Below are 15,502 nucleotides of genomic sequence, written 5' to 3' on the forward strand. Positions count from 1 at the left end.
GTTAAAAAAGAATAGAAAATGACTATAAAGATTACCATGAAAAAAATAAGAAATGCCCCCATAGAAAATGAGCCCCAAAATTCTCATATTATACTCAATAGAATTTTTCTGTTTTCCCTTGATTTAAAACAAACTAAAACTATTAAGGCTTATTTTCAAGTATGGAGAATGTACTTCATTCTCCAAGCTCCCTATTGAAGCCCACAGACTCTAAAAATACCCATTAACATGGTATTTAAGACATTGCCTCTAAAATCCAGACAGGCAATAGGGCACCACCTGCCCATCTCTTAAAATCTTTGTTCATCAACAATTCCAGTTTGTCTAATGACTGCAGTTTCAAACAAATACTTTGAATTATAGGCCCTCCCTGGGTAAAGCAGGAACAACTACACATCCTCACCTGCAGGACTGCATGAGGCCTGCCAGGCTCTGGAAGAAGCCTACATCCTTCTTCTCCTTCAGGTAATCCAGCATCTTCTACAGAAACAGAGAAGTCACATGGCTGATGAGCACACAGGTGTGGTCAGCTTTTTAAATGAAAAAACATGCAGAGACTCACAACTGACCCAAGTCCTGAGAATCTGTGACTTTTGGACACTTAGCCTTCAGTGAGACATCTCTCTCATCCCATCAGGAAGCTGTGATTACTCAAACAAGTCCTGCCCTGCACAAAATTGGGATGGTCAACATTGCATCATGGAGGAGGTCACGGACCGACAAGCCCAACCTTCCGTAATAGGTACTTAATGACGGTTGGAGGAAGAAGGATCATTTCTTCAGTGGTGCAGCTACTGGCAAGTTGCCCGTGCTCCCTTGAGTAATTAAACCCTAATTAAGCTTACTGAGTCGTCAAAAGATGTCGGGAGCCATAATGGGACAAGCTAATATGCTAGCAGGTGGTCATCCTGAAATGCCTGCTTTGGATTATTATATAATCTGTGACAGGTGAGGCCGCATTCAGCAAGGCTGTGTGAGACTAATTTTAGGAAAGATTCCTGATATTAATATGTTTTTCCTGTTATTATTAAACATATATAATAATCAATAAGTAATAGCACACCCTTTTGGAGCAGATCTCTGCAGATCCACGAAGATATACTGTCTTATAGTGATGCTGTGTAGACAAATAGGTGACTTAAGTTTTAATGATGATCCTATAAAAATTCCTAAAATTATATCTGTGATTATTAAGTTCTTTTATAATGGGACCACAACTAGGATCTTTTTCTGATAGTCAAAACTGCAATGAGAACTCTGCCCGTCTCCCAAGTGTCACAAGTTAATTGCTCTTAGATGGCAACCAGACTTTCTCCTACTCAGAGCACATTCCAAGAGGTTGTAAAACTATTAACCAAAGGTCATAAAAAGGGAACTAGGATTCATTATAGGTGTTAGGACAGAAGATAAACTATTGACTGGGTTTATCTATACAAAACTTCACTTATAACTTAGTTATGGTTTTAAACTTTCTATGAACCTGTAGAGAAGATAAATGATAACTATATAATTACTCCTAATGGATATGCATGTAAACATTCTCTGTTGTAAACTTCTATTTCAATTTATGACTTGGAATTTTGTGTGAACTTGGATGAACTTTGTAACATGTGATCATGTATTCCGAAAGATGTTTAAGGGCTGAGCACAAAGAGAAGAGAGACCAGAAGAATTTAGTGAGAGGAACAGAGATGAGAGAAGAACTGAACTGAGAAGTTTTTAGTCAGGAGAGAACAAGATTAGAAGAAGAAAGGAGAGTAGAATAACTTAGAAACTATAGGTGACATAAAATAACTAAGAGAATAATGTTCAAGTTGCAGAGGGAAAAAGGAAAAAAGAAGATGTTGCAGAAAACAGAAGGAGCAGTCAGGCTCCTCCTTACCATGAGACAGGACAATTTATTTCGATGCAATAAATATTGGAGTCCATTTTTCATCCAGAATAAGTGAGTTCCTTCTGCACTGGTGCTTGTTCTTTTGCTCCATATGCATATGTTAGTATGGATGTGTGTGTAAGTATGTAATTGTGGGAATATACACATATGTATGTGTAAGTATAAAATTGTGAGAATGAATGCAAGCTGAACCCAGCTGACTGCATGAAAATATGTATGTTTGAAGTTGTATGTATGAGTTTATGTGAGAGTATGCATATTCACTTATGTAAAAGTTTTTCTTTCTGCAAGTGTTATTCTCTTCTCCTGGTTCAATAGAAGTTTATTGCTCCTAACTTCCCCCTAGACTGACAAGCAAGAGGCATGTGGACAATAGGGAAAAGGCTCTAGCAACTAATCCTTTCCTTAATCTCCTGCTGTTTTAGGACAAAGTGTTAAATGCCTGAGACTGCAGTCTCTGGCTTCAGAGGAACACAGAAGGCAAGTCAGCTACATTAGCTAAGTAACTTAGACTTAGATAAGTAAACCTTTTATTTTTATAGCAACCCTAAACTTTCAGTAAAAGTTTTAAACACCCCCTGCCCCCCCCCCCCCCCCCCCCGCTCTTCCCCCCTCCACAGCCTCAAGAAGAACCAAGAAGAAAGAAACACCTCTGCTGGGGCTGGCACCCAGCAAAAAGACAAAGATAGAAATGCAGAGGGGAAACTAGTTGGGAAGAGGAAGGGGAACAGGGGAAATGGGAGGTGGACCAGAGAGGGTAACAGTATTGAATATGATCAAAATATAATCTAGATATAATGCTTATCTGTGTCAGAATGAAACCCGTCATTATGCACTAATAGTAGTAAACAATAAATAGTAAATAAATAATACTATGCACGAATAAAGCATAAACAAATTATGCTTTCTATTCTCAAACAAAGGAAGTCCATGCACACAAATATTTGTGTGCATATTTTTTCCCTGAAATAATGATAATAATTTAGAATGAGACTGGTACACACTGCAGGTGTGATTGTATCTGAACAAGAACAACCGCGAGCACAGTGTTGGGAGAATGATACTGGAAAGGCTTTCTGACCTCTGCTTAAGTACTTAGACACAGGAGTGCTCATGTGGGTACTGCACAGGTTTCTAGAAACAGTAGGTTCTGTGAGCAGTGTGAGCAATGGGGAGCTGGGGAGCCTCCTGATGCTGTGTCAGGACCTCAGGGGAGCTGGGGAGCCTCCTGATGCTGTGGCGGGACCTCGGGGGAGCTGGGGAGCCCCCTGATGCTGTGGCGGGACCTCGGGGGAGCTGGGGAGCCTCCTGATGCTGTGGTGGGACCTCGGGGGAGCTGGGGAGCCCCCTGATGCTGTGGCGGGACCTCGGGGGAGCTGGGGAGCCTCCTGATGCTGTGGCGGGACCTCGGCTTTCACCACCTCAGCCTTAGGATCAGTAAACACTGGCCTCTTTGGTGACTCTTCTTCATTCTCAGAGGGGTGTTCAGAGTCCAGGATCAATATTTTGGTTAATCATGAATTCAAAACATGCTAAACATGCCAGGGTCTGTCTCATCATCGGACTCTTACAGAGCACCACAAAACTATGTCTGCAGAGTTTCAGAAAAAAGATATAGGTTGGATTTTCAACTTTGTGATGTGCAATATGGATGCACATTCCATAGAATGCATATGTTGGATTTGAGATTTTTATTCTTGTGATAGCTATGTGCAGTATGTTCTCACACAAAGCTAGGGGGCGCCAAAGAATGATCATCCTGCTTCTGGGACCAGAGGGCAAATATCTCAGCCTCTAATCATGCACTGGGTTGTGGAGTCATCCCACAGGACAAGGGTAGTGAATAATATCATTTCAACGTGTGATAAATTTATCCAAAAAAAAATCCCACTTCTAGGTGGGAAGCATCTGTACATACAAGATAACAGAGACACACTCAGGGGCTTAGGGGAAGACACTGCTTGACTACATAAAAGTAAAGAGGACTGTGTGGAGGAAAGGAGGACCCGTAGAGGGAAGGTGAGAGGGAGGGGACAGGAGGGGCTGATGGGAAGGCAAACACTGTCATAGAACATAAAATATTTGAAAAAACAAGAGTATCATTATGAAACTTAGCACTTCATACAGGAAATATGCTGTAACGAAGTTTTTAAGGCAAATAGAAAGTTGTATCACGTGGCTTCCTCAACGATGTTAGTTACCTGCTGCACCGTGGAGTTGCCACCATTCAAAATAGCAATGCCCAGCTTCAAAGTAGCAGCCACCATTGGTCCAGTTTCACCTTCAAAACACAGAAGTGGTAGAATTCCTATCATTTCTCTTGTGGTGCTAACTTATGCTACCTCAAAAAACAACAAAAACCCACGTTGTAAGTCCTTACTATCCCCCCTAAATCTCTGCTCTCTACCCTCTGGAGAGGGTACTAATCTGTGTGCCAGAAATCATAGACACAATCACACCACAGCAACCTTATGCTGCCAACATGCTGACTATATTCTGTATAATATATTCAAGAACATATAAAAAGGAATGGGAAGGAAACTTGATTCTGAACTCCTGAGACAGGAAAGTGCTAATGTTCGCAGTTTACCATGTATCTGAATGGGTGTGAGCTACTTAAAGCTCTCCTGAAGGAAAATGCCCTGCCTGTCCAAAAGCATCATTTTCATTTTCAGCATGTCCTTCATTACTTTTAATATATGCATGCACTGTTTGTGTGCATTTTCAATTTTAAGCTAGTAGAATAATGACAAAACATAGTTGTTCATCATTGGCTGTATTTTCTTTCTATATGTTTTACCTCTACTTGGGACAAGAGGGTTTAATAGCATATGTAGTATTTTTTTAAAAAGTGCCACTATTCCTTTTTTTTTCATTATATTTCCCATTTGACTCCAAGCAACATTAAAAGTGTTGTCTCTTGCTGGGCTGTAGTGGTGCACGCCTTTAATCCCAGTACTTGAGAGGCAGAGGCAGGTGGATTTCTGAGTTCGAGGCCAGCCTGGTCTACAGAGTGAGTTCCAGGACAGCCAGGGCTATACAGAGAAACCCTGTCTCAAAAACAAACCAAAAAGAAAAAAGAAAGAAGGAAGGAAGGAAGGAAGGAAGGAAGGAAGGAAGGAAGGAAGGAAGGAAGGAAGGAAGGAAGGAAGGAAGGAAGGAAAGAAAGAAAGAAAGAAAGAAAGAAAGAAAGAAAGAAAGAAAGAAAGAAAGAAAGAAAGAAAGAAAGAAAGAAAGAGTTGTCTCATGTCCATACATTCAGATCTGTCTCAGTATTTAACCTTCAACCTTTCTTGTTCTCTTTTCTATATGATTTACTGGGTTCACATGTTCATTGGCTTGTATGTAATATACAAAATATAATATATAGTCTAAAAAATTGGCTAGATGCTGTATATAAGGAAGGATGTGAGAATTCTTTTCTGAGATGGTGTGACCTCAATTAATGTCAGACAATCCAAGCCTCCCCATGGAATACTCCATGAGAGGAAATGAAACTAGCTTCTTCTAATTCTAATTCTGAAGTGTGTTTTTTTCCTTTATAGTGGTAGGTAAGTGCATAAAAATATATCTGATAGTGAAAGAATAAAAGTGTAAGTTCCACACTTCTGTTCCAAGTGTGCACTCTAACTACACAGAAGTTAGCTCCGTTGCATAGTCTTCATATCTGGTTAATTTTATCATGTGATTTCATTCTTTGCAACTTTTAAGCTATATTTAGATATTAAAAATGTTTTCATAAAGATGATACTAACATGAGAAAAATAAATGAGATAGACATTAATTTTAAATAATTCATTTTTAAATATCTAAATATTTCTATCAAAATTCAGGAAATTATGGTCTGAGGACCAAGCCTCTGTCTGTACATGTAAATAAAGTTTTATTAAAACACAAACTCTGTGTTTGTTATAGTATCTAGTAAATGGTGCTTGCTGGGTAGGTGGGGGGAGGGCAGGAATGAGCCTTGTTCTTCCTGGCTCTAAGTAGCTCTCCTTGGGGAACATGACCAAACCTCACCTCTCCCATTGCTGAATGGTGCCCTCTGGGCTGCAGACACAAACCTTACCTTTGCTGGCACTGATGGTCTGAAGAACCATCTCGGCTGCCCCTCGGTCATGCAGTCTGGCTTGCTGGTACAGAAGCTTCTGCTTTTCCATTTCCTTTTCCTGAACACAAATCCCAACCATTTATGTGGTGGCCATCAGACATCACAGTGGCTCTCTACAGACCACAACTCTAGTTATCTCTTCATGTATGGGCTCTATGACAACATTATGGACCATTTCAATACCATCAATGTAATCACACAGATAAGCACATATTCAACTCATGGTTTGGTTTGGTTTGTTTTTCCCTTGATATTTTTTCCAGATATACTTTTAGTATTGATTAATGAGTATGCATTTTATTTTCTCAATTTTAATTGGCTGATCAGTCCAAAGCTTGTTTCACACTTCATCTTTGAAACTTGCACGTTCTGATTGAGACATCTGTGCATAGAGGTTGGTCATTAATTTTTGGCAATCTCCTAGGTCATGGCCATAACTTGATACTGCTCAGCAAATGGCTCGAGTTGCAAGTTACCAGTGAATCACAGAAAAACGAAAACAAAAAGAACGTTAACTTAGACGCCTTGGAGTTTAAGCAAAATTGAAAGCTGATATGGATAAAAAAGGTAGGCTTCAACTGAGTCGTGGATTTATGATACAGATCACCCCAACTACCCCCCAAAGAATAAGAGAAGCAATGTGCCTTTATATTTTGTATTCTCGGGAGGTGACAAAAGAGACTGCATGATGGCACTGGAGCAATGGCTGGGGTTTGTTCTTTACCACTTAAGCTACCACTGTGAACATAAAGGAGGAAATCGGAAGGAAAATATAAAGGCACAGCAAGTTCAGGCTGGTATGATCGATCATTCACGCGAGCAATCCAGTTCGCTGGAGAATTGAGACGGAACTAAGCAGTATAAGTTGCAGAATGCAAGTTGCATAGAGCCCCGTGACAGCGCGTCCGTCAAATGCGTGGGTAGAGAAGCTTAGTCAATGGGACATGAAACGCTCAATCAGCATCATGTCCGTTAACACAAAGGCCAACACATACGTGGCCTAGGGCAGGAGGAGCCGCAGCGGTAGCCGGGATGACAACTGTGGCGCCGTCAACTTTCCATCCACAGTACGGAAAATAGACATTGAAAGATGGAAGAGGTTTAAAAAATGAAGGCTTGCTCGTTACAGAATATGAGAAATAAAGTGAACCGAAAGGAGGGGCGGGGGAGAAATGGGCTCAAACAAATGAAAGAAAAAAGAAAAAGAAAGAAAAAGAAAAGAAACCTTCAAATCAAAAGCAACCGACACAGACATTTATGCTGTTACCAGAGAGTTCTCGCCGAGGCTGGCAAATTTGTTTCTTAAATCTTTGATAATATCGTGCTGCAAAAACAAAATTGATCAGGTGTTTTTGTTGGTTTTTTTCCCCGTACTTTAGTTAAGAGCTCCTGTGATAATTTTTTTCTCTTAAATTATGTGATAGGCCTAAATGGAAGCAGAGAAAAAAGAAAAGAGGCCGCTGTGCTTCGTTTGTAGCCATGCTAATGCCTAAAAGGGTTGCCTTCATGTTTAAACCTCTTCCTGAGAAATCAAAAACAGAACAGAAACGAAACCACACAGACACACGAAACCGTACTGTCATTACAACACAGGTTTGAAAAAACAGAAAAAAAAAAGAGACCCTTTTGTCTGCTCTTCAGTCATGGTTTAATGTTCACGATCAACATCTGATTCTTCCTTTCAGAGCCAACAATCTTATGCTTCCCTCCTGTCACCAGAGCTGAAAACAGAACCTGTATTTAACAAACCCTAACCGACTCCATCTGCAAAAGAGACTTCAGGGAAGACCACATCAAGAAATGATCACTCTGGGGGACTGGCCCCTGCTGTCTTCACTAACCACGAAGGCCAGGAAGCTGGGAAGAGCTATCTTTCTACCAAATTTCAAAGACAACCCTCAGAATGCCATGAACAGGAAAGATGGCGGGAGAGACAAGCCCTGAGGACAGAGAACCAACCCTCTGCTGTCTGCGCTCCCACCCTGGTAGGCTGGCTCAGAGTCCTCACAGCTCACACCGCAAACCAGCTGCTGTTATCTTTACCTTTGAAATCACACTGGATACTTGAGCACAGGAAGACTAGACATTTGGCAGGAGAGCAAATCAACTTCTTTTAAAATCATACTCCCTAGACAAAGACCACTCTCCTAATTCTTCAAATCTGACAACAAAATTTCAATAGCAATGTTTCTGGCGAAGAAAGACACTGAAAATATTAAAAACAACTGGGCAGGTGAGAAATACTGATATAAAAGCAAAACAAACAAACAAAAACAAAACAATGACAAGATCAACAACAAAACCAAAGCAATCCTGCCTCATGAAGAAAGGTTACAAATTTTCTTAGTTCCACTGAGCTGGAGGTCTCTCTTCAGATCCATGTGAGAGTATGTTTCTGTTTCTGGTACACTGTCTTTGAAATTCATGGAGATATTTTATCATGCCATTAAAAAATCTAGATAACTAAGACAGGAAGATAGATTGCATGGAAAAAAATGTTTTTCCTTCAAAATGATTGCATGTGAGCTTTCCTATGCAAAATGCAACTTGAAGATATGTTTTTCTTTCTCTTTCTTTTTTCTCTTTCTTTCTTTCTTCTTTCCATACTTCCTTTCTTCTCTCTCTCTCTCTCTCTCTCTCTCTGTGTGTGTGTGTGTGTGTGTGTATGTACACACACCCATACCCAACACACACACAGACACACACACAAACACACACACACACACACACACACACACCAATCTGCCCTGAAACCTGAGATCCTCCTGCCTACGTTTACTAAAACGATGTGGCTCCCAGCTCCATCACATCCAGCATCTGAAGTAGGCTTTTAAAAACTCTCTTACTCAGGGACTCAGAATCTTAGGCTTCTCACCTCTTGCAGGTTCCATTTACTCCCTAAGGGTCTGACAGGAACAGCATGGCAGTTCTGCCTTTAGTTATTCCCAGGTTCCAAATGACTGGAAAACAAAACTGGCACCACAGCCTGAATGCTACCTGAGGCAAAACACTCCGGTTGCTGAAATCTACCCCAAACCATCCTTTCCTGCCATTCTAACCAAACTATCATCTTTTAAAGATCCACCGGTGTCATAAACCAGACTCCTGATCAAACTTGAATGGAAATACCAGTCCTGGGGCATTTCCTTCTTGTGTAACTGCAGGTCATGATGAAATGGTGTGTTCTGCAGGAGACCCTGAAGCCTCCCCCTCTGGTGGGAAAAGAAAACCTTCTGAAGGGGAAATAAAGACACCCAGGGCTCTTCAACAATTTCCCTTAGGCAAGAATTTAAATAACCATGAACTTCAACTGTTCCTTGATGCTTGAGAAAGAAATTAGTGCATCTTCCAAAATGTAAATGAGAGTGTATTTTAACCAGAAGACATCAAAGGCCAGACTGCTTCATTTTTTTTCTCAGTTGCCTGAACTTGGGGCAGCAGAGGCTTTGGCTGGCCGATCTGTATCCCGTGCATCAAAACAAAGAACTCAGTTCCTTGCTTTGTCTCTGTATTTCCAAGATTCCAATAAGGGCTTCCTGTGTTTCTCCTCTTTAAATAGCAGCGAGAAAGCTGCTATAATCTAAATGAAGAGAAATTTCCAGAAACCAAATTTTTCTTAAGAATGCCTCTCATTTAGTAATATTCCAAATGCAGATATTCTTCAGTATCTTAAAGCACAAGGGGAGTTGGAAAGTATCACAATTATAAGCAACTGAAAGAAAAGATCTAGACAATCAATTGGACAAACCAAGTGACAAAGACAACAGTGTTGAGAAGCAGAGGGTTACACTGGTTGACAATGCAAATAAGTCAAATTAGATTACAGCTTTAGATTGGCCTTTATAGAGAGTTGATTCCGTTTTTTTTTAAAAAAAAAAACTACACTTAGAAGATTATAACTTAATGATATATGCTTTTCAATTTCTTAAGAAAAAACTTGTATTGTGTATACCACTGTAAGGGGCGTGAAAGGTTAAGAACCTGTTGCAACCACAAATCCAGCAAATACTTATCATAGCATACTTGATGCAGAGGATTCTGGAAGTGTTCAAGAAAATCTGAGTGAATGACAGACAGAATAAGTTAATAAGGCACCATGGTACCATGTAGGTATGATCATAATTTGTAGTATTATAAGTGATATCTTCTTGTCTGAAAAGCTAAGTGTCTGGTGCATTGTGAAAATACATTTAGTTACTTTTAGCAACATTTCAAACAAATGGGACTTCAGAATTATATTAATGCAAGTAAATAATTTTTAGATGGTCTATCTTAGTTCATTTGATAATCTCTTGCTAACTTTCATTTTTGTGGCTGAACTTTCAAACATTGTAACAATTTCACAGAACCTTACTTCTCTATGTGATAGGCATAATTTCTAAGGCACTCTCTTTCATAAAGTCAGAAAAGAAAGCCTATGTTTTCATTCAAAGCATAATTTGCTGAAGTAAAAGGTTTACTAACATAGACAAGAGAAAGACCAAGCCAGAAGTGAACGCTCCCACCAGCAAGTGGAAGGTTCTCGGGGCAAGATTTACTGCATGGTATGCTTTGACAGTTTGCTTCTTCCAACCTGATGTGTCCCTGGATCTTAGAGTGAGTAATGTTCCTCCTTGATTCAGCATTTTTAGAAACAATTTAGAACAAATGTGTTGAACAATACAACGAGCTCAGTGGGAACAGTTTCTAGTATGTCTAGCCAGTAGAATTTATTCTCTACCACAAAAAGAGCTCTATCAATGGTCCATTAAACCCTATGAAAAGAATAATCCTAAAGTCAAGACTTAGCCAAATTAACAAGATTAAAACATGGTTTATTTATCCTGGGCACAAAATTAATTTTAAAATGCCTGTTTTCTATTTGCTTTTGTCTAAAAGTGACTTAAATGCAGAAAAGAATGCCATGCAACCCTTCCTCAACTGGCCAAGCCTAACAAAAGGACAAAATGGTGACCTCCATGGTTCATCTCCATGCCAACTTTACAGGATTTAGAATTCCCTAGAGGACAAGACCAATGATTTCTGTGTCTATGGGATGTTTGGCAAAGGGCCTAACAGAGTTGAGAAGACACACCCTGAATGTAGACAGTGTGAGCCATGGGTGTGGATCTCAAATTGATAAAAAGAAGGAAATGGGCAGAGCACTAGCATTTGTGTCTTGGATGCCTCCTAAGAGGAGATGCAATGTGGCTGGCTGCCTTATGCTCATGCCACTGTGGTGGCCCCTTAGGATAGACTATGCCTTTCAACTGTAAGATAGAATAAGCCCTTCCTTCTCAAGGTGCTCTTGTCAGAGTCATGAGAAAAGAACATAACACAGGCCATCAAGGCATGGGATGATGTCATATTACTTTGTGAGGAATGTGGAATTAAAATACCTTTCAACATTGAATGTTTCTAACTCATCCCTGGGTTTAACTCTATAACTCAGGCACCTATGGTTCTCAGTTCTCAAATACAGTTCTTATTTCTTATTTCTGTAAGCCAGGATGGTCTTAAACTAACAGAGATCCACCTGCCTCTCTGTCTCCGGAATGCTGGGATTAAAAGCATGCACCACTACTCCTGGCCCTCTTAATTCTAACCTAGGCTAATTCTGTACAACTGGTTGCATCCTAATGGAGCTCCTGTTCCTACTGAGGGGATCCCTTTAGCTTAGAGAAGGAATTTTCTACAGAATCTATTAGGGATACACATGTTCCTTCCATTCTCGCATGGACTTAGTATCCATCCTTAGTTAGTACACACAGCCATAATAACCTTGACCAAATTGTTGAGGACATTTTCCTTATATCACAACTTGACCTCCAGGAATAAATTCTACTGTATTATTAAAATTTTGAATTCTGTTTTTCTCTAAAGACTTATTGTTTATTGATCTTATTAATACTTATTGCAAATTCAAGTTGGCTCCTAGAAAATTTGGAATCAAATAGTCACAGCATATTGGCAAGATCTGCCATGGGTCTATGAATTAAATTTATTGTTGAGATTCTTTCCTTTGTGATGTGCAATACATTATCTTTCCATCTTATTGCATTATATATAATTAATTACATGTATTTAAAGTATAAAATAAGAAAAGACAATGATACATATGTATTCAAGTTTAATGTTATTTTCTATATAAAATTTTACTATGAAATATTTTTATTCATACAACAGAAATTTATTTCCTCTTCAACCTTTCCCAAGTGCTAAGATAAAGAGTAATAAAAATTTGATGACTTGACCAAATATTTAGGTGTTAGTAACTGTGAAATTATCCTCAGAAATAAGAAGAACATGTATTTACAAACAGAAAACCCAGAAAAAATTAAAAATAGGAATGACCCTCAGATTTCCAAGGTGAAGATCTTCATTTTAAGCCATTTAAGGTGGCCTGCTGATAGCCACCTAGCACACAAGTGACCACTCAGGTCTCTGGCACTGTATAGACAGTTCTCTATAGCAGGCTCCATAGACTTCTATGATTTTCTTTAGAGAAAGAAATATCGATGAAACAAAACAGTTACACCAGACTGCAGCTTAGAGAGCTAGCCATATGATAGGCAGTGTTCTGAGAGCTTTAAAAGTGTTAACTAATTTAATGCTTAAGATTCATGTGTAGAGTAATATCTGTAACTTGTCCATTTTTTTCTAAGACAGGTAACCTCACATAGTAGGTGGTATAGCTGGGATTCAAACAGGCATTTCATCCAAGGGTCTACACTCTCATTGACTCTCTTTTTAATTTATTCTACATGACTTGGACAAGAAAAAGCTTCATCCAAGATTATTTTTTAAAACCTGAGCATAGAGTCAAGTTATTGTACATGTAAAGTAAATAGGCCATTGTAAAGTTAAGTACGTGTCCTCTACACAATGTAGAAGGGGCACTATTCCTACGCATGCACCACAGGACTATGCTCCCTGGGAACTTCCACATATGAGATTTAACATCCCACATCCACATAACCACTCTTTCTCAACACCTTAGGCTGGATTCTGAGCCCTAAGGGCCCTGTAATGACATAACATATGCTGGGCCCCTCTGAAGATTTAACTTCGAAGAATTCCATTTTTTAAGTAGTGCTGAAAAACTGAATTGGATAAAGATGCTCTGTCCCAAGGAACTGAGAACTAGCAAAGGGAGCTGACCTACTTAGCAGGTGATAAGGACAGCCTGGAAGAGAGTCTGCTTTCTATTCTTTTCCCTTGCCAGGTCACTGTCACTAACTTAGATTTTCATTGGATTATAAAACTGTATTTTAGAACCTTAAAATGTGCTTACTGAATTATTTTTTAAAGTGAATATTATTATATTTTTAATCATGGGCGCATTGAGTGCATATGCCCACAGAGGCCAGGAGAGGGCCAGCTCTGATCTTCTGGAGCTGAAGTTAGAGGTGGTCATGAACTGCCCTGTGCAAGTGCTGGGAACCTAACTTGGGTCCTCTGCAGTGAGAGGGGCAGCATGCTTTCTGAACCGAGGAGCCAGCTCTCAAGCCTAGGTTATTTTAAAGTTATGTCCTCGATTGCTTGACGAGAGCAGCAGAGCAGCCAGCCTCTGAATAATGTGTCCGCGGAGTCTGATAAATCTCAAAAGGTAAATAAAGCATTTGGCTAGAGTTGCTGACTTGTTAGGTGTACCTGAAAAAATATGCTGGCCTCTAAGATGTAATTGCTATTTTATTATTTAAATATTGAAATAACCACAGATCTAAAAAATTAATAAGTTTGCCATTCTGGATTTGAATGGGCAGCTGCCAAGCAGCTTGTATTGTCCTGTAGAGGAGCCAGGGAACCACACCAACAAGATACGCCCACCACACGCCCACCACACGCCTATCACACACCCACCACACGCCCATCACACGCCCACCACATGCCCACCACAGCTGCTGAGCAGCTTGCATTGTCCTGTAGAGGAGCCAGGGAACCACACCAATGAGAAACACCTACCACCATGAGAGAGATGGGAGGCGGTGGCATTTTGATCCCCATTCGCTATTTCCTGTAATTTTTTAATTTTCTTATATTTGCCATTGGGGGAAATCTTCTTATAATAGCATGTTTCTTAACATAGCTATTTCTGTACTCTCCTTGACATCTTTGCTAAATATGTTATAAAGAACTTGAGTAGAAACTATGGCCAGTCTTAACAGCCAGCCAATAATTGGGATAAAATTGATGTCTCACATACTTTTTATTCTTTCTAAGCTTACATAACATAATTTGCTTTATGAGTTATTAAACTCCCCAATAGTACTTTAGTCAGTATGATGTAAGGGGAAAATTCCACAATTAGATTACACAGAAATTATGTCAAACAACTAGACACTGATGTACAAAAGGTCCGCTAAATCACTAAACAGATAAGGACAATAAAGGACCAGTTGTCTCGGTAAACTATTTTCCTGTTTTTATCAGCCTCAAGTGGTCAGCCTCAGAGTAAATGGTTTTCACAGGTGATGGATTGCATACAACTTGTTTTTAAACTGAAAAATATAATGACACTTATTTATATAGCATGCAGTTTGCAAAGAGCAGCATATTACTGAATTAGGTATAAATCTCCCAAATCACACAGAAATCAGAAAACTACTGGTGTGTAAGTAAAAATCCCCAAGCATGGCTGACTGTTTTCCTTATGAATGAGTGGCAGTTTCCAGGAGCTTTAAAATCCTATTTTGGGCAGGCCACGAGCTGCTGGCCCACTTCTATTGTGGATTAACATTTAGGTCTCACTGTCAGATGAACTGGACCAAGGATCTAATTCCAGAGGCAGCCTTCCATTCTGTCTGCCCCAGCTCTGTACTGTGGCTGACTCTTCTCCCCAGCTTGACCCACATCCTACTTGCTGAGCATCACGTTTGTCCTGTCAGCCTTTCCAAACATCTCCAAAGCCTCTAAGTTTGGGCCTGTAAATCAATTCCATTGACTTTTAGATCCCTAAGATGTCATTCAACCTTCCCAGTAATTTGTCTGGCTAGGAACTCCTCATCCTGCTCCAGCTTATCCATTCTTCCTGGTGCACCTGTCAGGAACTCTTGGTCACAAGCACCCATGCTAACCAGGAAGCCAAGTGTTTGATTAGTGTTAGAAGGCTCATTCATGTTTCTATCACTTAATAATTCATAAAGCTCTAGCTAAGATGAAAACCAACATGTAAGATATTATTATTGGAGCTACCATTATCTATTGTAGAAGCTTGCACTGTTTTTCCATGTGATGTCCACTATATGCTGTGGGTTGTGATATCCATCAGATTGGGGCTGAATCTGACATTGTCATCCACTTGGATTTTTGAGATTACAATGATCCAGATATGTAATAAGAACACCACATTCCAGTAAACAAAAAATATTATGATTTGTTTCTTCTAAGTAGGTTCTTAATAGCCATCATTCCATAAATAAAGCTGTTGAGAACATTTCAGGTGTATTTATGATCAACTTTCCTGTTAAAAGTCGCCTCGTGAAAACAAAACTCAAACTTTACAAAGGAAGAGCATC

The 15,502-nt window shown here is 39.7% G+C and overlaps 1 protein-coding gene across 1 annotated transcript in view; it reads right to left on the reverse strand.

Moving 5' to 3' along the window:
* The window catches only part of Ryr2 (ryanodine receptor 2), a 466,338-nt gene that overhangs the window by 72,183 nt on the left and 378,653 nt on the right, over positions 1-15,502 (reverse strand). Inside the window, exons 82-84 of the mRNA XM_052156653.1 lie at positions 5,964-6,063; positions 4,096-4,175; positions 404-480 (exon numbers count right to left, since the gene is read on the reverse strand). Coding sequence (XP_052012613.1) covers positions 404-480; positions 4,096-4,175; positions 5,964-6,063 — 257 coding nt within the window. The remainder of the gene's footprint in view (positions 1-403; positions 481-4,095; positions 4,176-5,963; positions 6,064-15,502) is intronic.

The sequence above is a fragment of the Apodemus sylvaticus genome, chromosome 14, assembly GCF_947179515.1.
Source record: "Apodemus sylvaticus chromosome 14, mApoSyl1.1, whole genome shotgun sequence".
Taxonomy (NCBI): domain Eukaryota; kingdom Metazoa; phylum Chordata; class Mammalia; order Rodentia; family Muridae; genus Apodemus; species Apodemus sylvaticus.